General features: G+C 40.5%; 1 protein-coding gene across 2 annotated transcripts in view; it reads left to right on the top strand.

Annotated features, from left to right (window-relative positions):
* Window positions 1–410: 410 nt before the first annotated feature.
* LOC137637401 (aldo-keto reductase family 1 member B1-like) overlaps window positions 411–24,100 on the top strand; it is a 46,290-nt gene continuing 22,600 nt past the window's right edge. Inside the window, exons 1-4 of one of the 2 annotated variants that reach the window (XM_068369607.1) lie at window positions 411–605; window positions 17,734–17,901; window positions 18,747–18,863; window positions 21,781–21,975. In XM_068369607.1, coding sequence (XP_068225708.1) covers window positions 528–605; window positions 17,734–17,901; window positions 18,747–18,863; window positions 21,781–21,975 — 558 coding nt within the window. In that variant the 5' untranslated portion in view covers window positions 411–527. Of the gene's footprint in view, window positions 606–17,733; window positions 17,902–18,746; window positions 18,864–21,054; window positions 21,250–21,780; window positions 21,976–24,100 lie in introns of both variants that reach the window. The other variant, XM_068369606.1, reaches the window with a different exon arrangement.

Here is a 24,100-nt window from a genome sequence, read left to right as displayed (position 1 = left end):
CTTATCTAAAGAATGCTTTTAATTATATTGAAAATTATTTACAAGAACTAGTGTCTGTTTTTGCCTAATTATAAAGTTAAAATCTATATGAAATTACAAACTATAATTTGGTGAAATATAAACCCAAAAGGAATTCAGGGGCGGTGCTATGAAGACGGCCAGAATTTAAGACAACAGCATAGTGTTGTCAATTGTTATGGTTGCAGTTAACTATTTATTATTATCGATTGTTTTATGATAATACGTCACAAATTAGTATGAAATTTACCATTAATTTACGAAATTTATTTTAGAATATTTCTAAAAGTGTTTATGTGTATGCTTTATGTTAATTCTTGAAAATTAAATTAAATTTAATACGAGTTGGCAACTATGCAACTATCGCTTGCAGCTGTAAATATCGTTAGATCGCTCACTCGCTCAGTCGCTCTTGACACATCACAAAGTGTAGGCTTACATACGTGATCCGCCTCTCCAACTGAACTTCAGATTACAAATTCCTACAGCATTTTGTATCAAATTCAGAAATGTCTGCTCCTGACGTCCCATACTTGACCTTCAACAATGGCCATAAAGTTCCATCCTTTGGTCTTGGCACATGGAAGGTAAGTTTTTTTTTTCTTTTTTTTTTTTGACAATCGGAGACCTGTCATTTAGTTGTGCTCTTTGGATTGTCATTACCGGCGCCGGCTTGATTTCGTGATTTTTGGGATATATGAGTAATTACGTGTCATTAAGTAATAGTCGCTTCCAGTAATGGTCATGAAGTTCCAGCCTTTGACCTTGAAAGGTATGTCTACCTTTTAAACAGTTTTGAACCAATCATTTATTGGTGTTAATTACCGGGATTGTTTGACGGAAATTTGGTGAACCTGTAATACAGTAAAACTTTACCAGTTGGTTACAGTTTATGAAATAAGTAAATGAAGTCGAACATACCCTTCCTTACTTTATTTGGAGCCTTTGTATAACGACGGACAGGACCGCCGTCGTGTATAGGGCATCTCCTAACCTAAACTTCCCCACCTAACCTAACCTACAGGACGTGTCCTAACTGGGATAGGATCACCTTGGGTTTTATTATAGTTACGGAAGAGGAAAACATTCTTACTATAAGACAGCTTTTTCCTATTTCTTATGTCACTTCATACCATAGTCAGCTTGTATCCAGCTTGTCCGCCATTGTATAGGTGGTTGTTGCCAAATTTTGTCCGGCAAAATACACGCCCACTTGGTAAACTCCTCGCAGCATGTTCCGCAACATGTACCGCTTGCCTGAACAGATAAACCCTTATGGATATTATACAAATTTACCCAATTATGTAATGTTTAATTGCAAGTGAAGTGAGCTACAGCTTAGCAAAGCCCCGTTAGTTAATAATTAGGGTTAATGAGTGTTAGTTCATTAATCAACGGACTCGTAAATAATCACATTACATTAACATCTAATCCATATTGATTTTTCTTCTTTTATATTTTCACGTCAAATTCAACTTGGATAATTCTAGTGCTTGTGCGCATCAGTTATGCTCCCCTCGTACTACTGTACGGCTGGTGTCCTTTTTGTCGATGTTCCATGTCCATTCGCAAACATACCGCGTTTAAATATAATATAGGATCAGCTCTTAAGTTCTTACGGATTTTCTCTTAACAGCTATTTTCTGCATTGCAATTTTGGTTATGTAGTGACTTTGAAACTCCTTACCTAGCTTGGGGTGAACCCCCTGCAGCTCCTCTTATACTGCCAAATTCTTGGTGATATGGTTGAAAATAAGGGAGTTATAGGGAATGCTAGTCATCATACATGCACCCTTCATTCAACCTACGGTGTACTTTATTCAGCCTACTTGAGCTTACTTTATTGAGCCTTCTCCAGCTTACTTTATTCAGCCTTCTCTAGGTTACTTTATTCAGCCTTCTCTTAGCTTACTTTATTCAGCCTACTCTTAGCTTACTTTATTCAGCCTACCCCAACATACTTTATTCAACCTTCCCTAATTTACTTTATTCAACCTTCCCTAATTTACTTTATTCAACCTTCCCTAATTTACTTTATTCAACCTACCCCTATTTTCTTTATTCAACCTTCCCCTATTTTCTTTATTCAACCTACCCTAACTTACTTTATTCAACCTTTCCCAATTTATTATATTCAACCTCCACAACTTTTATCAACCTTACCCTACCCTTACTTACTTTACCTTATCCTGCTCTACTGTGCTAAGGAAATTATAAGGTGTACCTAACATGCCACAAAATAACCGAAGAATTTACAGTACTGTAGCCCACCATAGATGTTAATTATTTTAAATCGCTATTAGGCAGGGGACTGAATAACTTCGTATCTCTTGGACATCTTTTTATTTAGTATATTGGGAATTTTATGCCATCTGTATTTAGTATGTGCATTTTAAAGTGGTTAGTCCCTAATAAGCTTCTGTAGTATGTTACTGAAATTTTGACTTCTTTTAGCCTAGCCTTTGGCCTAGACCTATATAGAAAAGTAATGGGATGTTATGTTTTCATCGTTAATTAATTGTAAATAAGGAGTACCAGTACTGTACCTTAGCTTAGGTTAGGTTGCATTTCTGAATTTACCTGTAAACAGGTTTGTGTTTTCCCCCTGTTCTAAAACCTCAAATTCCTATACTGGTCTGGCTTTCGTTTTATTTTTTGGTGGTTCTTTATTGCTGAAAAAATCATTTTCCAATAGAAATATAGATCAGATTTAATTAAAACACACCAGTATGCAGGTATTCAGGTATTGTTTGTCCCTATTTCATCCCAGATCTAAACAAAATTTACCAATTAATGTATAGCTGAGGTAACTGACACTCTTGAAGGTTATTACCTCTGCCAACGAAGCTGGAAGGTTATGTTTTACCCCCTGTCTGTGTGTGTGTTTGTGAATAGCTTCTTGGCTACAATTGTAATCGAGGAGTAATTAAACTTGAAGGGATTAACTGTTAGGTAAAAAGCTGGAAATGATCAAATTTAGTCCAAGGTCACGGTCAAGTAAAATGTCCAATTCACATAATCAGCCATAAGTTTGGACATCTTTGTCACAGAGGCTTAAGGCTTGGTTCATATTTGAATGTATGAAAATCCATGCCAATTAATACATGTTAACCATTTTACCCCCAAAGGATGTACTGATATGTTTCACAAAAGTCATCCCTTTACCCCCATGGACGTACCGGTACGTCCTTGCAAAAAACTGCTATTTAAATTTTTATTTTTGCATATTTTTGATAATTTTTTTGAGAAACTTCAGGCATTTTCCAAGAGAATGAGACCAACCTGACCTCTCAATGATGAAAATTAAGGCTGTTAGAGCAATTTAAAAAAAATATACTGCAAAATGTGCTGTTGAAAAAATAACCCCCTAGGGGTTAAGGGTTAGAAAGTTCCAAATATCCTGGGGGTAAAAGGGTTAAGGTCAGAGGTCAAGCAAATAGTTGAGAAATGAGCTGTCGTGGTGGTCTGCGCTCTGAATGCCCTTGTAGTTTATATAGTAATGGCTTTGCTGTTATTCTTCATTTGCTCCCTCTGCTATGTTTTGTGAAATTCAAAAGCTCATAATGCTATGATGGTGTAAATCAAACCATCGATTTCATCTTCAACTCCTAACATCACCAAATTTCTAGCCTTGTACTTGACCCCGGTTCCGGCTTCCAAACTCATTAACTTTTACTTCATTATATAACTGCATGATTTGGCCCCCGTTACACCTCAGTGCGGAATGGCCTCCCTGGGTCTAGGGTTGTGATGTATAGCTAAAGTCCATTGGTTAGTCATACCGCCGATTTTATGTTCATAATTAGGATAATTTTATTATTTCTTTCTTAGGTTTTATAGATTCAATAGGCCTAATTATAGAGTATTTGTGCAGTACAAGAAATGAGTTATTTTAAAACCTTTGGGGTTTAGAACTAAAAGCAAAATTGTCATTATCATTAAACTTAGGCATAGGCTGTAAAAATGTAAAACCTATCTTTTTTTAAAGGTTTTATTATGGTTTTAACTTATTTTTATTTGTATTACTGTAATAATAAAGCATGATAAACCTAACAAATCCTGTCCAGGTTATGTTAAGTAATGATTTCCAGAATGATCAATACCATATCAACTCGCCGTTATTACTGTACGTGTGATCAGTTTGCTGCGCCCAATAGCTGACTGCTAAACAGCGTTGAAGAAAGAAAATTTTATTTTTTCAATAGAGTATGTTAAAACTCCATGAATTAATTTATTTGGACTGAATTACATGTGCCATAAATTAATTGAGGTTACTGCTTTATAACTGATACTTGTTCATACATATACCAAGGCACTTCCCCCGACATCAACAAATGAAACAAAAACAAAAAGGGAACCTCTACTCTCTACGTTCCTCCCAGCCTGACAAGGGACTCAACTGAGTTCAGCTGGTACTTGTATTTAGTACTTATTAAGTTGGTTGGGTGAAAGATTAATAATTGCAGAGATCTGCTGTTTATATTTTTATGGCGTAAACTGATTTTCTTTATGCTCGATTGTGAAGACTGTATGAGTGGCCATACAGTTATTTCATGTAATTTATACAATAATTCATACAATAGATTAAGATCGAATATTGGTACCTAGACAATTACCAAATTCTGAATGAATTTGAAAGTATTTGTGATGCATAGCAGAAAGCTACAGAGACATCACTGGATTCAAAGAGCTTACCAATATTTTGCCATCAAAAGACCTAATGCTGGTTGTTAGTCATCTAGTTACCTTATCAGTACAGTAATGGGTCACCTGGCCTTTATCATGAAATAGGACATTTTGGGATTTTTTCTCGGATGCATTCACCAAGTTGGTAGGTTAGCTGAATGAGTGTTGAACAACGCCATTATATCTAAATAATTACCAGGTAATCGTAGTTTCATGATGATGGTGTGATTTAGTAGTATAATGGAATTCCTAGACTTTGAAATTTACGGGCCCCGAGTTCGTGCATCTTACTAGTGTGTTGGTTCCCACAATCTTAACCTTTTACCCCCAATGGACGTACTGGTGCATTTCACAAAACTCATCCCTTTACCCCCATGGACATACCGGTACGTCCTTGCAAAAACTGCTATTTACTTATTTTTGCATATTTTTGATAACTTTATGAGAAACTTGAGGCATTTTCCAAAATAATGAGACCAACCTGACCTCTCTATGACAAAAATTAAGGCTGTTAGAGCAATTTAAAAAGAACATTTTAAAATGTGTTTGAAAAAGAAAATGCCTGGGTGTTAAGGGTTGGAAAGTTCCAAATAGCTTGGGGATAAAAGGGTTGTCCTTTTTGAGCTAAGGGTGGTAGTTTTGGGGGACACAGACCTACTTCTTAGGCCTTCAGCAGTCATTGTCGAGTCCATCTCGGTTATAAGTTGGGTGGTGAAAAGGCATCGACGCTTGTTAATATGTTCAGTCCCAAGGACTTTACGTAACATTACAATGGCCTCTCCTTTGCATATTCCACTCGTGAGTGACTTTCAAAAATCTTCAAAGGGATTTGAAATTTGCGGACTTAACAGGTTTTTGCAACTATTTGTCATGTTTGTCAGAATTGCTAAAATGATAGGATATGGTTATTCTTAATATGTATTATTATTATTATTACTATCCAAGCTACAACCCTAGTTGGAAAAGCAAGATGCTATAAGCCCAGGGGCTCCAACAGGGAAAAATAGCCCAGTGAGGAAAGGAAATAAGGAAATAAATAAATGAAGAGAACAAATTAACAATAAATCATTCTAAAATAAGTAACAACGTCAAAACAGACATGTCTTATATAAACTATTAACAACAACAAAAACAAATATGTCATAAATAAACTATAAAAAGACTCATGTCCGCCTGGTCAACAAAAAAGCATTTGCTCCAACTTTGAACTTTTGAAGTTCTACTGATTCAACCACCCGATTAGGAAGATCATTCCACAACTTGGTCACAGCTGGAATAAAACTTCTAGAGTACTGCGTAGTATTGAGCCTCGTGATGGAGAAGGCCTGGCTATTAGAATTAACTGCCTGCCTAGTATTACGAACAGGATAGATTTGTCCTGGGAGATCTGAATGTAAAGGATGGTCAGAGTTATGAAGAATCTTATGCAACATGCATAATGAACTAATTGAACGATGGTGCCAGAGATTAATATCTAGATCAGGAATAAGAAATTTAATAGACCGTAAGTTTCTGTCCAACAAATTAAGATGAGAATCAGCAGCTGAACACCAGACAGGAGAACAATACTCAAAACAAGGTAGAATGAAAGAATTAAAACACTTCTTCAGAATAGATTGATCACCGAAAATCTTGAAAGACTTTCTCAATAAGCCTATTTTTTGTGCAACTGAAGAAGACAGACCTTATATGTTTCTCAAAAGTAAATTTACTGTCGAGAATCACACCTAAAATTTTGAAAGAGTCATACATATTTAAAGAAACATTATCAATACTGAGATCCGGATGTTGAGGAGCCACCGTCCTTGACCTACTTACAATCATACTTTGAGTTTTGTTAGGATTCAACTTCATACCCCATAATTTGCACCATGCACTAATTCTAGCTAAATCTCTATTAAGGGATTCACCAACCCTAGATCTACATTCAGGGGATGGAATTGATGCAAAGAGAGTAGCATCATCTGCATATGCAACAAGCTTGTTTTCTAGGCCAAACCACATGTCATGTGTATATAGTATGAAAAGTAATGGGCCAAGAACACTACCCTGTGGAACACCGGATATCACATTCCTATAATCACTATGGTGCCCATCAACAACAACTCTTTGAGATCTATTACTTAAAAAATCAATAATAATGCTAAGAAACGACCCACCCACTCCCAACTGTTTCAGTTTGAAAACAAGGGCCTCATGATTAACACGGTAAATTAAATAGCCCTAGTCATTAAAGATAGTGAATAAGAGCTTGTTTTTGGATGTAAATTACAACTATTTAATTTAAGGGCTGCTTTTCTGGTCCTATACAGCAGGGGAACCCTACTCTTTACAGGATCTCAACAGTCATTTTATGTTTGCTTGAAAGCATTCAACATTTCACACTGCATATCGCTCATTTATTGACAAATCCATACTATCAAAGTACTTTGAGAACAGTCTTCAGTTTCCTCTTGAAACCTTAGAGCATATATTGTATGTATATACATTCAAAGCTTAGGGACAAATTGCACATACTAAATGAAATATGCAATTATGATTGCTGATATTTGTTTTTTCTTGAATATTTTTTCAAATACTATGAGAAGGTAATAGGGATATGTGACATAGTAGGAAGTGGTTTTTATAAGTACAATTTGTTCCGTAACTGAAATACAAACGCTATTTAATATGGGTTATTACTTCGGCATAGCTGAAATGACGAGCCATTAGAATTTTAACGAGGGTTTACTACCCCACCGCTAGTTGGGGGGGGGGGGGGGGGTTAGGGAGTGGTAGCTTGCTCTCCCCCGCCCCTCACACACACCTGTGAATACTTCACTTTGCTTTTGGCTCGGGTGATGAACAGACGTGTCTGCTCTCACCCTCACTTGACTGCCATTAATCTGTTTTTGCTTTCTCTTTTTCTACAAAGTGTGAAGTTGGCCTCTATTAATAATGCGTACGTGTCCTGGTTTACCTGACCACCCTTGTGGGACCTTTATGTCGGCGGTCGACACAGATCCTCACACCTTGTGTCCTCATTGTAGGGGCCAACGGTGTGATAGGGGTAATGTATGCGGTGAGTGTAGGGAGTGGTCTACCTCCCAGAGGGAGAGGTTTGCCCGGTTCCGGAAGAAGAAGTCCAAAAGGGATATTTCTCTTCCAAAGGCTTCTTTGAAGAGAGAAAATCCCAAGGCCTCTTCTTCCGTAGCCCAAACCTCCTCCGAAGCTCCCACTCGATCGGTCTCTTCCGAGAGGCCGTCGAGGGGTAGCGTAGACCTTTGTTCTGTTGACCGATCCCGGGTTGCGGGAGAGGTAGTTGCCTCCCATAGCGAGGCAGCTGCCCTTCCTCCCTCGGAGGAGGATATTGATTTCACTGTAAATAATAATGATTTGTTACAGCTTTGGACTTCCTTGGGGCTTCAGGGTTCACCCTCCAAGGAAGCCCTGTTTGACATGATCAAACTGGGAGCAGCTGTTAAGCAATCGCCGGCGATAGCAGACGTAGATCCTCTGTCTATCGTCGACGTTGTTATAACGGAGGCCTCCGGTGTGTCGGATCAAACTGCTCCTGTTGTTGCTGAGGTAGCTGAAGGCTCTGATTACCCCTCTGAACATCTTTTGAGGTTGGAACTTAGTCCCACGGTCTCTACTGCGGGTGACTCTCCCCCTCGGGGGAGTTCACTTACAGAGACTCCTCTGCGGAGGCCTTATGATGGTCAGCTTGCTGATCCCACGGCCCCTAGAGGCCGTTCAAGGCGGAAGGCTCGTCCTGCCCTTCGCCGTAGAGGACTTCCTTCTCCTCACAAGGGAGTTAGGAGGCGCCTCTTCGTCTCGTCTTCCCCGCAGTCCTCTGCGGAGGAGACTCGCCATTCACTGATCCTGCCGGCTACCACCTTAGACCTCTCCGGAGATCGTTCGCGATCTCCTTCGGTGGAAGGTCGTCCTTCGGGACCCCCTGACCTGTCACCCTCCAGACCTGCTGACCTGCCGTCACCCTTCAAGGCTGCTGATCCTGTCATTGCACAGGCACTGGTCCCTTTGGGGCACAAGGGACTTGAGCGCAAAACTGCGCTTCAGTCCCTTAAGCGCCAGGTACCCCCTGCGCGCCATCTCGCTGCTGTCCATGACTTATTGCCCCTGTGCTCTCTTGCGCGCGCCTGCTCCTGTTCCTGCGCGTCCACGATCTCCTGCGCGCCAGGGCCCACCTGCAGTTCCTGCTATAGCGCGCCAGCGCTCTCCTGCGCGCCAGCGCCCACCTGCAGTGCAGTTCCTGCTACAGCGCTCAAGCTCTCTCCAGTGCCTCAGCGCTCTCCTACATTCCAGCGCGCAGTTCAGGAGGTACCTAAGTTAGCGCACGGGCGCTCACAGGTACCCCTGCCCTCTTCTTCCAAAATGCGGCCGAATCCTGTTGCGTGCCCAACTCAGCAGCAGCGCACACCTGCGCGCCCATCGCAGCAGTGCACTCCTGTGCGCCCGCATCCTGATGCGCACCCACGATCTCCTCAGGGGGCAGTTCCTGCACCACCTGCGCGCAAGTTCACCTTTGCGCTTTCACGAGGCTGCGCAATCGCGCCCTCGCCCCGTGCTTCCAGATACGCGCGCTCCACGCCCACGCGCTCGGGACATTTCTCCTGCGCATGGGCTCTTCAGCAGGTTCCTGCGCGCCCGCGCGAGCAGAGGGTTGCTCACGCTCCAGCTCCCATCCAGCCTTCAACTCCGCCCCACGTTCCAGCTCCTGCGGCCGCACGCCCTCGCCATTACCTATGCGCGCCCACGCGCAAAATTCCTACCTCGCACGATCCTTCCGCGCGCGATCCAGGGCAGTGCTCATCGCGCGACCACCAGTGCAATTTGCGCCACGATCGCCAGCGCGATCCCGCACGCGACTTCACGGGGCTTCAGGCGGACAGGTCATTGTCTCGTTCCCCTCCTCGCAAGCGCAGAACAGCGCGCTCGCCGGAGGAGGGGAGGTTTCCGGACAGGTCCAAGGACTCTCTTTCAGCTTCGTTTCAGGCGAACCCTCGTCTGTCGACTCCTAGGGATCGATCGATCCCCTTCCCTCCAGAGGGAGTGTCCGACAGCGCGACTGTCAGCCAACAGCCCTGGTTTGGGACCATAGTCAGAGCTCTCAAGCAGGCTTTTAAGCCTGTGTTCTCTGAACTGGGTCACAAAGCAGTGGCAACTTTGTCTCTCCTGAAGAGGAAGAGAGGATTCCCTCCGTGGTGACTTCTCCGAGGGCTAAGCTGTCTCCTCGGAAATCCTTGCGCAAGGCTCCCTCTCCCCCCCAGACTTTCTCTCCCTCCCCTGCGGATGAGGATTTTCCATCCTCGGGAGATGGACGAGCCGGTCCGTTCTCCCATCGCACCAATGGGGGAAACTCCGCCTCTCCCTGAGAAGTCTTCTCGCAAGGGGGTGGAGAAGAGCCTGCATCCATCGTTACTAAAGTCCTGTATCCCTCCCAGGAGGGAGCCGAAGGACTCGAAGACTTTACCTAAGTCTTCTGCAAGGATCAGACAGGAGCCAGCTAGACCTTCGGAGAATGTCCATGAGTCCCCCCGGGAAGAGCCACTGGGGACGGGAGACTTAGCTGCTAGCCCTTCGGGAGGAGAGCTTCAAGAATCAGAACATGCGTTCTGGCAAGTTCTGACCCTCATGAGAAATCTCGAACGGGTTTCCGGACCCAGAGATTCCTCCTCGTGAGGGTAAGGACATGGTCTTGGACCGAGTCTACGGCACCCAGAAACCCTCTAGGGCCAGTGCAGCTTTGCCCTGGTCACAAGGGATGAAGAGTGCCAGAGACAAGGTCGAAGAGAGCTGGCCGCCTCCAACAGATCCAGCGCCGGTAACAAGTTCCTCCCTCCTCCTCGAGTCCACCAGAGGAGGTATTTCGAGATCTTGGAGGAGACTTGTTTGGGTCTTCCCATTCACCATTCTGTGGAAGAACTCACTTGGGGAGTCCTTCTAGAGAGACACTCCAACCGGCAGGTTTCGTATTCTGCTACCGAGATCCTAAGCCAGGAGAAGGTGGCGAAGTGTGCCATGCAGGCAACCTCGTGGCTTGACATCTGGCTGGGGTCTCTGGGCATCCTGGTACGGTCTGAGGACCTGTCCAAGGAAGGCACTGGAGACACTTACTCTCAGGCACACGGACCATCGACTTTCTGGCCCACCAAGTCTCGAGCTTGTGGGCCAATACGATCCTGAAACGTCGAGACGCAGTTGCCGAGAGATTTCACCAGAAGGTCCCCAGTTCCGACGTTAGCAGGCTCAGACACTTCCGTACTCGGTAAGAGTTTGTTCGAGCCTAAGGACGTGGAGCTAGCTGCTGAGAGGTGGAGGAAGTCCAACCAGGATTCCCTCCTCCATAGGGCCCTGACATCGAGGCCCTACAAACCTCCAGCAACCCAACAGCCCCGTCCAGCTAAGAATGCGAAGAAGACGACAGCAGCAAAGCCAAAGGTGTCTAAGCCCTTTCCCGTCAAGGACAGGAAGGCCAGAAAGTCCTCTAGGGGAGGTAAGATTCCTAGAGGGAGCGTCCAAGGCTGTAAACGCAAGGAGTGGCAGTCCCCTGCATGTCCACCAGTGGGGGGGATGCCTACAAAGTTGCGCGACAAGGTGGCAGCAACTCGGGGCAGATACCTGGACGATTTCCGTGATCGGTCAGGGATATCGCGTCCCATTCACATCATCTCTATCTCCCCTGACAGCGAAGCCAGTGTCATTGAGCTCCCTTACCATGGGATCGGTAAGGGGGCAAGCCCTGCGGGCAGAAGTAGAGACCATGTTGAAGAAGGACGCTCTCTCCAAGAGGTGGCAGACGGGTCCCCAGTCTTCTACAGTTTACTCTTTCTTGTAAAGAAGGCGTCTGGAGGCTGGAGACCAGTCATCGACCTCTCGACCCTGAACGGGTTTGTCAAACAGACACCGTTCAGCATGGAGACGGCAGACACGGTCAGACTTGCAGTGAGACCGCAAGACTTCATGTGTACACTGGACCTGAAGGACGCTTACTTCCAGATCCCAGTCCACCCGTCTTCGAGGAAGTACTTAGGATTTTGCCTAGACAACAAGATATACCAGTTCAAGGTGCTGTGCTTCGGTCTCTCCACAGCTCCTCAAGTGTTCACCTGTGTTTTCACCCTGATATCATCTTGGGCTCACAGGATCGGTATCCGTCTCCTCTGTTACCTGGATGACTGGCTGATCCAGCAGACTCGGAGGCAACCCTTCTTCGCCACCGAGACAAGCTTCTCGAACTTTGCCAGGATCTAGGGATCATGGTAAATCTCGAGAAGTCCTCTCTGCAGCCCTCTCAGAAACTGGTATACCTAGGCATGGTCAAAGACACCAATCTCCACAAAGCCTTCCCATCAGACGACAGGATGGCAAGGCTGAGGAAGGTCACAAGGCCTTTCCTCAAACGAGAACTTCCAGCCCAAGCGTTGTTACGTCTCCTCGGCCACCTCTCTTCCTTGGCCCGTCTGGTTCCCAATGGTCGCCTCAGAATGAGATCTCTCCAGTGGCGACTCAAGTCTCGGTGGAATCAAGGACACGATTCCCCGGACTCTCTGATCCCTATGGGTCCCGCGGAACAGACGGACCTTCAGTGGTGGTTGGCAGACAAGAATCTACGAAAGGGAGTGGATCTTCTCGTCCTTCCCCCGGATTTGATGTTGTTTTCGGACGCATCAAAGATAGGGTGGTGGGCCCACGTTCTGAACCACAGGACCTCAGGCCTGTGGTCGGAATCAGAAAAGTACCTCCACATAAACCTGCTAGAAATGAAGGCCGTATTCCTGGCACTTCAGAAGTTCCATCAGGTCCTGGCGGGCCACTCTGTGGTGGTGATGAGCGACAACACCACAGTGGTGGCTTATATCAACAAGCAGGGAGGTACCTTCTCAGAACAGCTATTCCATCTTGCAGTAGAGATACTGAGATGGTCCGAAGTCCACTCGGTCACACTTTCGGCTCGCTTCATTCCAGGCAAGAGGAATGTGCTCGCTGACAGTCTGAGCAGAGCGACGCAGATAGTGAGTACCGAATGGTCTTTGGATCCTCAAGTAGCCAACAAAGTCCTGACTTTGTGGGGTTTCCCGACTGCGGATCTGTTCGCTACAGCGCTGAAATTCAAGCTCCCGCTGTACTGCTCCCCAGTCCCGGACCCCAAGGCTCTCTGGCAAGATGCCTTCCAACAACGGTGGGACAACATCGATGTTTACGCCTTTCCCCCGTTCTGTCTGATGAGGAGGGTGCTCAACAAGACCAGAGTATCGGTCAATCTATCGATGACCCTGATAGCTCCGCTATGGCATCACACAGAGTGGTTTCCGGACCCTCTGCAACTCCTCACGGAGCTCCCGAGAGAACTCCCTCCACGTCACGAGCTACTCAAACAACCACACGCCAACATCTTCCACAAAGCCGTAGCATCGCTTCGACTTCACGCCTGGAGACTATCCAGACCTCCTCACTGAGAGAGGATTTTTGCAGCAAGTTGTGAATAGGATGTCTGGACACCTGAGCAGGTCATCCGCAGGGGTCTACCAGGCGAAGTGGCGAGTTTTCTGTGGTTGGTGTCGTGGAAGGGGTATCTCTCCACTCGATGCCACTATTCCAGCAATAGCGGAGTTCTCTGTGTATTTGCGGGAAGAAATGCGCCTTTCAGTCTAGGCAGTGAAAGGCTATCACTCAGCCTTAAGTCTAGCCTTCAGGCTCAAAGGAGTGGACATTTCTTCCTTGCTGGAACTTTCTCTGCTCATACGGAGTTATGAACTTACCTGCCCTCTGTCGGAAGTGAGACCTCCTCCATGGAACGTGGTTCGAGTTCTCAGGTCTCTGAAGAGACCTCCCTAAGAACCATTACGCCAGGCTTCAGATCACCACCTTACTTGGAAGACGGTGTTCCTGCTAGCTTTGGCTTCGGCCAAACGAGTCAGCGAACTTCATGGTCTCTCATACGACATCGCCCATTCAAGGGGATGGGGGGAGGTAACGTTCAGGTTCGTCCCTGAGTTTGTTGCCAAGACTCAGAATCTGGAAGTGCCGGACCCTCGTTTCGACACTTTCCAGGTTTCAAGTCTTCGTTCTGTAACAGATGACCCAGACCATCTCCTACTGTGCCCAGTAAGGAATCTGGGGTTGTATCTTAAAAGAACAGCTGCAGTTCGTCCCCAAGTGCAAGCCTTGTTTGTGAGCACTGGGAAAACGAAGAGGAGGGTCACTAGGAATACCATCTCAGCCTGGATTCGCAAGGTAATGCACCTAGCCTTGAATCCTGACCCCCCTCCGTCACGTTGCCCTAGAGCACATTATGTCAGGGGCATAGCTACGTCCCTGGCCTTCAAGAAAAACTATTCAGTGACGCAGGTCCTGCAAGCTGGGGTGTGGAAGCGTCGGACGACCTTCACAGCCCACTACCTGCAAGACGTGACACACAGGAGACTCGATACGTTCTCTATCTGCCTTGTGGTGGCTGCACAACAGCTGGTCTAACCTCAGGCTCCTTAATGGACAGGTAGCAGAAGGTTGAGGGCATTGTTACCCGGTTTTAGTCTGCATGAATGAAAAGGTTTGTCTGGCCCTTATTCTTTTCTTCATCCTCTCCTCCCTTGGAGGAAGCAGCATCCTGGGTTCTCTGCACAGCTAACCTCAAACCACTGCAGGTAAACCATGCTTGCTTGTGTTCCTAGTATTAAGGTTAATACTGTCACGTCCCCATACCCTGACGAGGTGGTATTGGGAGAGTCCTAGCCTAGAATTCCATCTGAAGAACTCCAGGTCAACTTCCTAGGACGAGTCACGCTTCTCACCTTCACACACAGCTTATGTAGGCAGCAGCAGTTGCACAGCAATGCTAGCGAGGTGCAGGGACTCCTTATTTCCTGAGTACTTACACACTCAAATATTGAGTCCTCGGGCAAAGCCAAAGCCAGTATGGCAGGGACTTACCTCCCTTCCTAAGGGGTGAGTCACCCATATTAAATAGCGTGGTTTGTATTTCAGTTACGGAACAAATGACAAATTCGTAGATAATTTGTATTTTTCCTAACTATACAAACCTTAGCTATTTAATCAAACTTGCCCGCCAGCCCTGTCCCCCGTGAAGTCCTACCTCTAAGCAAAGTGAAATATTCACAGGTGTGTGTGTGTGTGGGGGGGGGGGGGGGGGAGGGTAGCAAGCTACCCCTCCCTACCGGTAGTAAACCCTCATTAAAACTCTAATGGCTCATCATTTCAGCTATGCCGAAGTAATAACCCATACTAATTATTTACGAATTTGTCATATTTAAGACCTAGTTTACCCCATCAGCTTTGTGTTTGTTGCCCTGTAATATATTATGTGGGATGTGCTTCCACTTACTGTTATTCCTCCCCATTTATCTATCCTGTTTTGTATATGTTCTCACTTGGTTGAGAAATAGCAGTGCGTTGTAGTCCCTTATCTCGGGAATACCTCACATGCTGGGTTGATAAGAAAAAATTATACCATTAAGTTACATGTGGTATTATAGAATGAATTGAAATTTCATTAGTGTGTACATTTAGAGCTGCTCGATGCCTGGCCCCGAGATATACTATTGTGTATGGTTGTAGTAATAATCATTAGTCTTTTAAATACACATGGAGAAAACACTTCTAATGTCTCAAATGAGTTTAATTGGTTTAGGCAGTGATGGGTGGCAGTTGTAGCTTTTTATGGCCATGATTAACAATTTTTTGATGTTTTGTATATTTGATTTTATTATATCCTAAGTTCTTTAGTAGCAGGCCTGTAACAGACTTTGCTTTGAGTTGGTATTCTTAGTGGCTGATTGTTAGAAATATTTATTATTTTCTTGATGAAATGGGGAGTTTGGACAAGGTCTAAATCTTTTCCAAATCAGACAACTTGAAAAATTGGACGATTAAGATGTAAAATTAAAAAAAATATCCTTTCATTAAATCATTCAACTATCCCTCCAAGTTCATATCAAATGTATAAATGAGCCTTAAAGAAATAGGGAAAAAAATTGACGTGATAAATTACGGTAGTTGATTTTTAGGAAAATATATGGTAATTATCAAAACTGAAAGGGATGATTTATATGGATGACTCAAAATACAAAAGTAGTACAATATGTGATGGGGAATCTCATGTTGCTAAACTGGAAGACTTTTGACATAATGAATGGTTTGAAGTTTGTAAATAACACTTTTTGTGATTTATAGGGATTAAAGAATGCCTTCGAAGCATTGAAGGAATTTAACCCTCCTCACCAATTGAACCAGAAGGCTCGGTAGTGGCTCTTTCATAGCTCTGTCAGGTACAAAGGGAGGGCAAGTTCCCATAAGGTACAAATACGTATCTGCAAATATCCCATACACTGACACGAGAAGCCATAATTTCTTAAATTCTGAATAAATAAAACAGAGGTGGTCACCCATATCTAATAATAAAAAATAGGAAAATACAAAAAGACATAGACCTTGGAGGCTTGGAGGCCTGTCTATAGAGAAAACAAAAGTACAAAATCAGTCCTACTCTCCTTAGGGTTGGAAGTAAAGGTGACAGGGCAATTTAATTTTAGGCATTTATGCCATAGTTTGTGCTCGCTGGGTTAATACTGTGTTAAAGATATAACCCTTTGAGGAAATATTTAGATGGTACAAGAACATCTCTAGTTTAAATGACAGTAGATGTTGATGACGATATATGGGATTATCTACAATATACCAAGATCGTTAAAAGAAATATTAGATAACAGATCAGTAAAATTTATTTCTTTTTATATTTTTTTATGATAGAGAAAATGTGTTTTATTTAAGTTTCCATGATATTGTTTGGCAATTTTAACATGAAAAAAAGGCTAAACTAAGATAGAATACATCTGTTTGCCTAATGGCCCAAACCTCTTATCAAACCAAAGTAGTTTGTTTACAAACCAAAATTTAAACAAAACAGCACTATACATGGATTCTTTGTATTCTCCCTTTTCTCCTGTTATGAAGTAAAGTTTCATCTTAAGGATTATAAATTTTAATAAAATTCCCTGTCTGAAGTATTGAAGTATAGTACAGTAATTACTGGAATTGACTTGTTTACAGAAATCTTGTGCAGTATATTGAAGTTAATACTGTAATGCTTAGTTAAAGGGATGCATTTTCAAGGCCTGTCAGTGCTGAACTCAGGAAATATATGATCTTCATTAAAAAAATTTAGTGGTTTCTTTTAGAACTAAGAATAGTAGGCAAGTATAGAAGTAATAATTGTTAATTGTATTAATTGGGTGCTTCAGGTCCATAAGCCTTAGTAAACAGAGATGGAAAAGTAAGCATATTTGACGATATGATTACTTTGCAGTATACAGCAGCTACCTTCTTCACTCAGAATAACAATAAATTGATTAGAAATGTGGAAGCAGTCTCAATCACTATTTTGTACTGGCAATGCAGAGATCCAATGTGATTCTGTTTGATAACCTCAGGAGTCATTGTTCTTTGTTTCATGATATGGTATAAGTAGATAACGGAAAGTAGAAATCATACAATTTGTTGTAAATTTGTTTCCCTTTGAAGGTCTGGGTTACCGGAGATGTTATCCAAGTTGTGTTATATCGGCTAAATCGGTTAATACTGAAATTTTTGCTTTAGTAGAGAAACGGAAAGAATTTTTTTCTTATAAAGTTGATATAGTACCGTATTTTTAAGTTTAAGCATTTTGCAAGACTAGTAATTTATAGGTCTAGTCTTTAACCTAAATATATATGATTATGCTGTATTGACAACCGCAGCTTAACTTTAACCATCCATAACTAATTTCTTGCTGTTCACATATCCTTTCTGGCATTTTGAAGAAAATGAAAAGTTGGCCAAATGAAATGGATATATTTATGTTGCAATGGCATCTTTAGTTTTTACTTTTCTTTTATTATTTTCATCTTGGTACCACAGTTCTGTTTAATATATTGTATTGTGCAGTTCTTTCCATATTTAGTTATTCAATCTCTTCCATTTGTATAATTTTAAGTATTAAAATTTAATGTCATCTATACTTGTTTTCAGTCCAAGCCCGGTGAAGTGACACAAGCTGTGAAAGATGCTATCGCCTGTGGATATCGCCACATTGACTGTGCTCTTGTTTATGGCAACGAGCCTGAAGTAGGAGAGGCAATTAAGGCAAAGATTGCTGATGGCACAGTTAAGAGAGAAGATCTTTTTATCACTAGCAAGGTAATGTTTAAATACTTTTATGGAATTCTTATGAATATTTATAGAAGGGGTGTAAGGGTAAGGCCATGTATAAGAAAAATGTCTCGTCTCTCTTCCGCTTGTTTTTTAAAGTTTTTATATTTTATATATCTAAGATTTATTTTGATATTGTTACTGTTCTTAAAATATTTTATTTTTGTTAATTACTTCTCTTGTAGTTTATTTCATTCCTTATTTCCTTTCCTCACTTTGCCATTTTCCCTGTTGGAGCCCTTGGGCTTTATAGCATGCTGCTTTTTCAATTAGGGTTGTAGCTTAGCAAGTAATAATAATAATTATTATAATAATAGCTGAGCGAGGAAAAGAAATGAAATTAATACAGTAATAAATACCAAATATAAAATATCTTGAGATCGGTAACGTTACAATAGATCTGTTATATATAAATGATGAAGAAAGACTTTTTAGTTAGTTAAAAAAAAAAAAAATACTGCAATTTTGAGCTGCAGGGTTCCCCCCTTGTACTTAGAGACTGAGTGACCTCACAGATTCCAATGCTGGGTTATATGACCCAAGTTCATGAACTCTGGAGTTCTGCCACAGTTTGAACTAGAAATTTTCTATATTTTCAAAGGGTAGCAATTTAAATCCTACATTTTTGAAATCCCTGTTGCTTAGAGGTATACAAAAAGAATAAATTGATGCTTACAAAGGTAATAGCAAATTTATTTCTTATAATTTTTGCAGAAATCTCAAATAACTAAGTAATGTTGCTATTAATTGCTAATTGGTAGAGTGGAGAGAATTTATTTTAATACTAATGCTTTTAGCAAGATCCCTTAACAAGTTACTGTATATATTTGCAGCTGTGGAACACATACCACTCAAAGAACTTGGTCATTCCTACCTTGAAAGAAACTCTGAACAACCTTGGACTGGAATACTTGGATTTGTACCTCATCCACTGGCCTATGGGCTACAAGGTTAGTCTCTCTTTCCTATATGCAGTATTGGAATGAAAATAACTGATATATAGAATTTTTATTTAATATTTTTTGTGCCTCCTAAACTTTTGTGATATATCAGTTTTTTATATTGTGGTTTTGGTTTTTAGTATATACATTATATATGTATATATATATATATATATATATATATATATATATATATATATATATATATATATATATATATATATATATATATATATATATATATATAATGTGTGTGTGTGTGATGTAATAAATATGTGTATAGTATTTATACCTTTACTATGCATATGCAGTATATATAATCAACTCGCGTATATATATGCGTGTGTGTGTATGTATGCTTATGTACTGTATATTTATATAATTTAATATATTTAAATTTTATCTTGATGCACATTTACACAATGTTTTGTAAGTGTACACAGCCGAGTAAAGGGAGAAAACTTATTAGTTGCCAACCTGTCACTATGGAAGTGTGACTTCGCATATTTGTCTTGGCTATTGCATAATTAAAGACTTGACAGTTTCCAATCAAGGGTTCAGGGTGTTGGAGGTCTCTTTCTCTTGCTTTTAGTAACCACAAATGACTTTTCTTGTCAATCAATATTGATAATCAGCTAACAGCAATGCAATCAACGACTGTTTACTTTCACAAATGAAAGTGGGTAAACAAAATTTTGATGGCTCATTGTTGTTATACAATTTGTATGGAGACTTGTTTGCCAGGGGGAAATGTAGTAGTAAACTTGTGAAGTTTTAAAGATGAATATTGCTAAAAATGTCTGAAGAAAAAAGAAATAAGCTTTTGTATAATAGCTTCATTAGAAACACTGTTGGGTAGATTATTACAAAAATGATTATACTTGAGTATGTTACAAAAATTATTATTGCTGAGCATGTATAGATCTGATAAATTATATTAGCAAAATAAAATCAGGAAGAATTTAAGATATTTATTGAGAATTTTTCATTGAATATTGAGATTGTAATTGTTATTACAAGCCAGGCTGAAACTTTACAGTGAATAAATTGCCTCTTCACTAAAATTAGTCTTGCAATACTGTACGACAAATTTTATTTAAACTACGTAAGGATGATATGTAATATTAATTCTTTACTTAGTGGGTTAAAATTCCTCTTTATTCTAGTTCACCTTTTGGGCCTCTTCAGGCACGCCTAGATGTGTATTCCTGCTTTAAGTTTCATGTACCAGGTACTTCTTTCTTAAGGGCTAATATTCAACTAATAAAGTTTATGGTGACAGTCTTAAGAGTGTAGAATTTAGACTTTTAGTTCAACTAAAGCATTTGATACTTGTATTGTGCCTTTAAATAAAAGAGCTACAAAAAAAGAAATTTATTGCATGAAGAAATTTTTAAATCATTTCTAGCTTATCTATATTGTATACTAATTTTATATTAAATGTATACTGGTTGTAAGGTCGAAAAGTCAAGTTGTATCAACATATGAGTCATTGAGTGTATTTTTCTAAATACACACCGGATAGTTAATAAAATACCCTTCTTTTCAAGGTACCACATCAGTCTTGCATTGACCATATTAGTTTAGGAAATCAATTAATATTTGAAAATCAAGATGAGAGAACCATAAAAGGTATAGAATTATTCTTATAATTTATTAATTGTACGTTGGAGTATAAGAGAAAATAAAAACTTTACTATTATAAAGAAATGAGGACCAGGACCTGTTAGTAGGTTTTAAATTGTTTATTAAGAAAAATACCTAGATACCTAAGAAGTTATAATGACTAGATGAATTGAAGCAAATATGGAATGCGATTGGAATTACTTAGGCTTTCGTAGTGTAGCATTTTACTCCTTAAATAGCTGTTTTTAATAATTGCAGATAGACCATAAAATTTTTTTACCATATTGTGCTGCTCTTCACTTTTGGCAATTAGAAAATTGTCTCTCACCAGTTTGTAATACAGTATTTGAAAATTGATTCATGGTATTTAGCTGAAAATTTTCAATTTGACGGTTGATAATTCTTGTTTATGCTAATTACAATATTGAAGTATATTTCATAGATTTTCAAGAATTATATCATGCTATGTTGTCAAGAGTTGATGGATTTGTATGCTTTTGACTTAAATTTTTTTCAACTTTTAATTTACTATTTAATTACAGTTTATTGTACATTACGCTTGCAAAAATTTCAGGAGAATGCCGACCACTTTCCAAAAACAGACGATGGAAAGGTTATTTACTCTGATGTAGATTTTGTAGACACCTGGGCAGGTATGGAAGGAGCTGTGGATAAAGGACTTGTTAGAAGCATTGGAGTATCCAACTTCAATAGCAAGCAGGTCCAGCGGATATTGGATATCTGTCGTATAAAGCCAGTGACCAACCAGGTGAACACCAAGAAATTTTTGATTGAATTGAGGATTTTTAAAGGATTTGATGACTTAGATTAAATTTCTGTGTGCGAAATCAAACAAGTTTAATAGACCGCTCATGAATGGCAGGGGTAAGGGACAGTGCCATTACCCTATCGAGCAGGACTGTCCTAGTGACTGACCATGTGATCAGTGCCCAAGCCCCCTATCCACCCTAGCTAGGAGCAAGGAGAGCCAGGCAATGGCTGCTGATGACTCTGTAGATAGATCTATAGGCTCCTCTAAACACCCCATACTTAGCTCATAAGGATGGTGAGGTTGCAGCGACCAAAGAAACTAGAGAGTTTGAGCGGGACTCGGACCCCAGTCGGGCTTCCACCAGATAGGGATGTTAAAGTTTAATCAAATCCTTTAGGAATTCTCATAATAGTTTATGTACTAATTGGTTTATTGATTTTCAGCGCATCCCGGGGCGGAGCAGGCAGTCGTTGTTTTACTTGCACTTTGATTAATTTTGCAAATATGACCTGACTAAATAAATTTCAGGAGGGAGGTAGTCACTTTCCAGCAGATGAAAATGGTAAAACTTTGTATAGCGACGTTGATTATGTAGAAACTTGGCCCGAGATGGAAAAAGCTGTGGAAACGGGACTAACACGATCTATTGGGATCTCAAACTTCAACAAACATCAGACAGAACGTATTCTGGAAGTTGCTAAAATTTTGCCCGTTACAAACCAGGTTTGGCGATTGCCTGTTAACCCTTTAGAATTTTGCTTGGGTAATAATTATAACAAGAAGTTTCCCTTTTTAATGAGCTGATTGCATGCAGCTATTGCTTGAATTACTATATTGTATTATTAACCCTCTTACCCCCAAAGGACGTACTGGTACGTTTCACAAAAGCCATCCCTTTACCCCCATGGACGTACCGGTACGTCCTTGCAAAAAAATGCTATAAAAATTTTTTTTTTCATATTTTTGATAATTTTTCGGAAAAATTCAGGCATTTTCTAAGAGAATGAGACCAACCTGACCTCTCTATGACAAAAATTAAGGCTGTTAGAGCAATTTAAAAAAAATATACTGCAAAATGTGCTGGGAAAAAAATAACCCCCGGGGGGTTAAGGGTTGGAAATTTCCAAATAGCCTGGGGGTTAAAGGGTTAACATAGTTACCGTAGTGCAAGGTAAAGGTAACAAGGCCTTCGTTATGATGTAAAAGATGATTTTGAGCCAGTGGTCTTAAAGATTTGCTTAAATTATTTGCCTGATATTTTTCAAGCAACAGTACACTGAGAAACCAAAATATTTTAGCTTCTCAAATTTTTTGTTGGGCATGTCTGGTTTTCTCTATGACTAAAAAGTTTTAATCCAAACTAAATTTCCATGCAGTGCAGTCAAACATCTTGATTTTTTAAACCTGAAATTCTCAATGATATTAACTAGTCTTTCTTCCCCGAGATAACTATTTTTCCTTCTTTAGATTCTCAGTTTTGAGTAAAAGACAAAGAGAAAATTAATAAACACAAACTTTGATAGGTAAGAAGTTCATTTTATTAATTAATGTTCAGTGTTGTAGACATAATCTGAAATGCTCATATTAGTAAGATGAAATAAGTTTTGTTCTTACAGGGTCTATAGCATTAATCAGTGTATAGATTTGTAGTAGTGAATGTATTCTCATGGTTTTTATTAAAGCAATTTTTTTTTAAAGCATATTTAATAGAAATTATTATCATTATTATTATTATTCCTAGCTAAGCTACATCTGTAGTTGGAAAAGTTGGATGCTATAAACCCAAGGGCTCCAACAGGGAAAAATACCTCAGTGAGGAAACTAAATAAATAGAAAATATGAGAAATAATGAGCAATCAAGATGGGATATTTTAAATACAGTAAGAATGTCAAAACAGAATTTTCATATGTAAACTATAAAGACTTATGTCAGCCTGTTCAACATAAAAAGTATTTGCTGTGAGTTTGAATTAGTTTATTTTATATATTATAGGTGTGCCCATAATTACTTTGGCCTCCAATTTTCTTTGCTTTATCATGTTTTATTTATTATCATTAGATAGTTGATTCTATTATTCTCTCAAAGGACTGGACTTGTTTCGTATTAATTTGTGTACATCTATAGAGACTTCTGTTGTGTTGAAATTTTGATAGCAAAGAGCAATACTAAACATAGAGGATATACTATTTTTGAATTTCTAGTTCTTTTCCCTTCGTGGGGTTCACTTGAATAGTTCTCTCCATTCTTTTATGTCCTGTATTCAGTCTTGCTGGTCTATAAACAGCACTCTTTAATCTCTTTTTCTGTGAGTTTTTGCATCTTCATTAAGGTGTCTGTCTTGTCAAGTCATCATTGCTTTTCTGGTAGGCTATTCTTCATCGCAACTCCAGGGCGTGTCCAGGATGTCATGGAACTTGTTTTATACTTTCTTTCAGCCACTGAACGTGCTAGCACATCTTCCCACCAATTCCTTATTCGTAATACTTTCCACCCAAAATACTCCGGCCATGAATCCTAATATTCAGAGGTTACACTATTTTAAAATCTTCTATTTTTGTTGTCAATGCCTGTGATTCTGCAGCAGAGAGTAGTACAGGATATACAAACCATTGTAAACCTTGACACCCTACAATTTATATATATTTCTATTTACCTGTAGGTCTGTTATTTCTGTTTCATCCTTAGCTTAGGCAGACATTTTCTTACTGCCTTCTCAACTCTTGCCTCACCGTCCAGGTAACAGAAAATTTTATAAGATCTGACCAACCATCACAATAAGGTTCTAAGCTTCCCTATCCTTCTACTTTGTTCTTAAACATTTCTGACATTGAAAATTTACTTGGTATT

Source organism: Palaemon carinicauda, unplaced genomic scaffold (genome assembly GCF_036898095.1).
Source record: "Palaemon carinicauda isolate YSFRI2023 unplaced genomic scaffold, ASM3689809v2 scaffold706, whole genome shotgun sequence".
NCBI lineage: Eukaryota > Metazoa > Arthropoda > Malacostraca > Decapoda > Palaemonidae > Palaemon > Palaemon carinicauda.
This window is presented reverse-complemented; position numbering and strand designations above follow the sequence as displayed.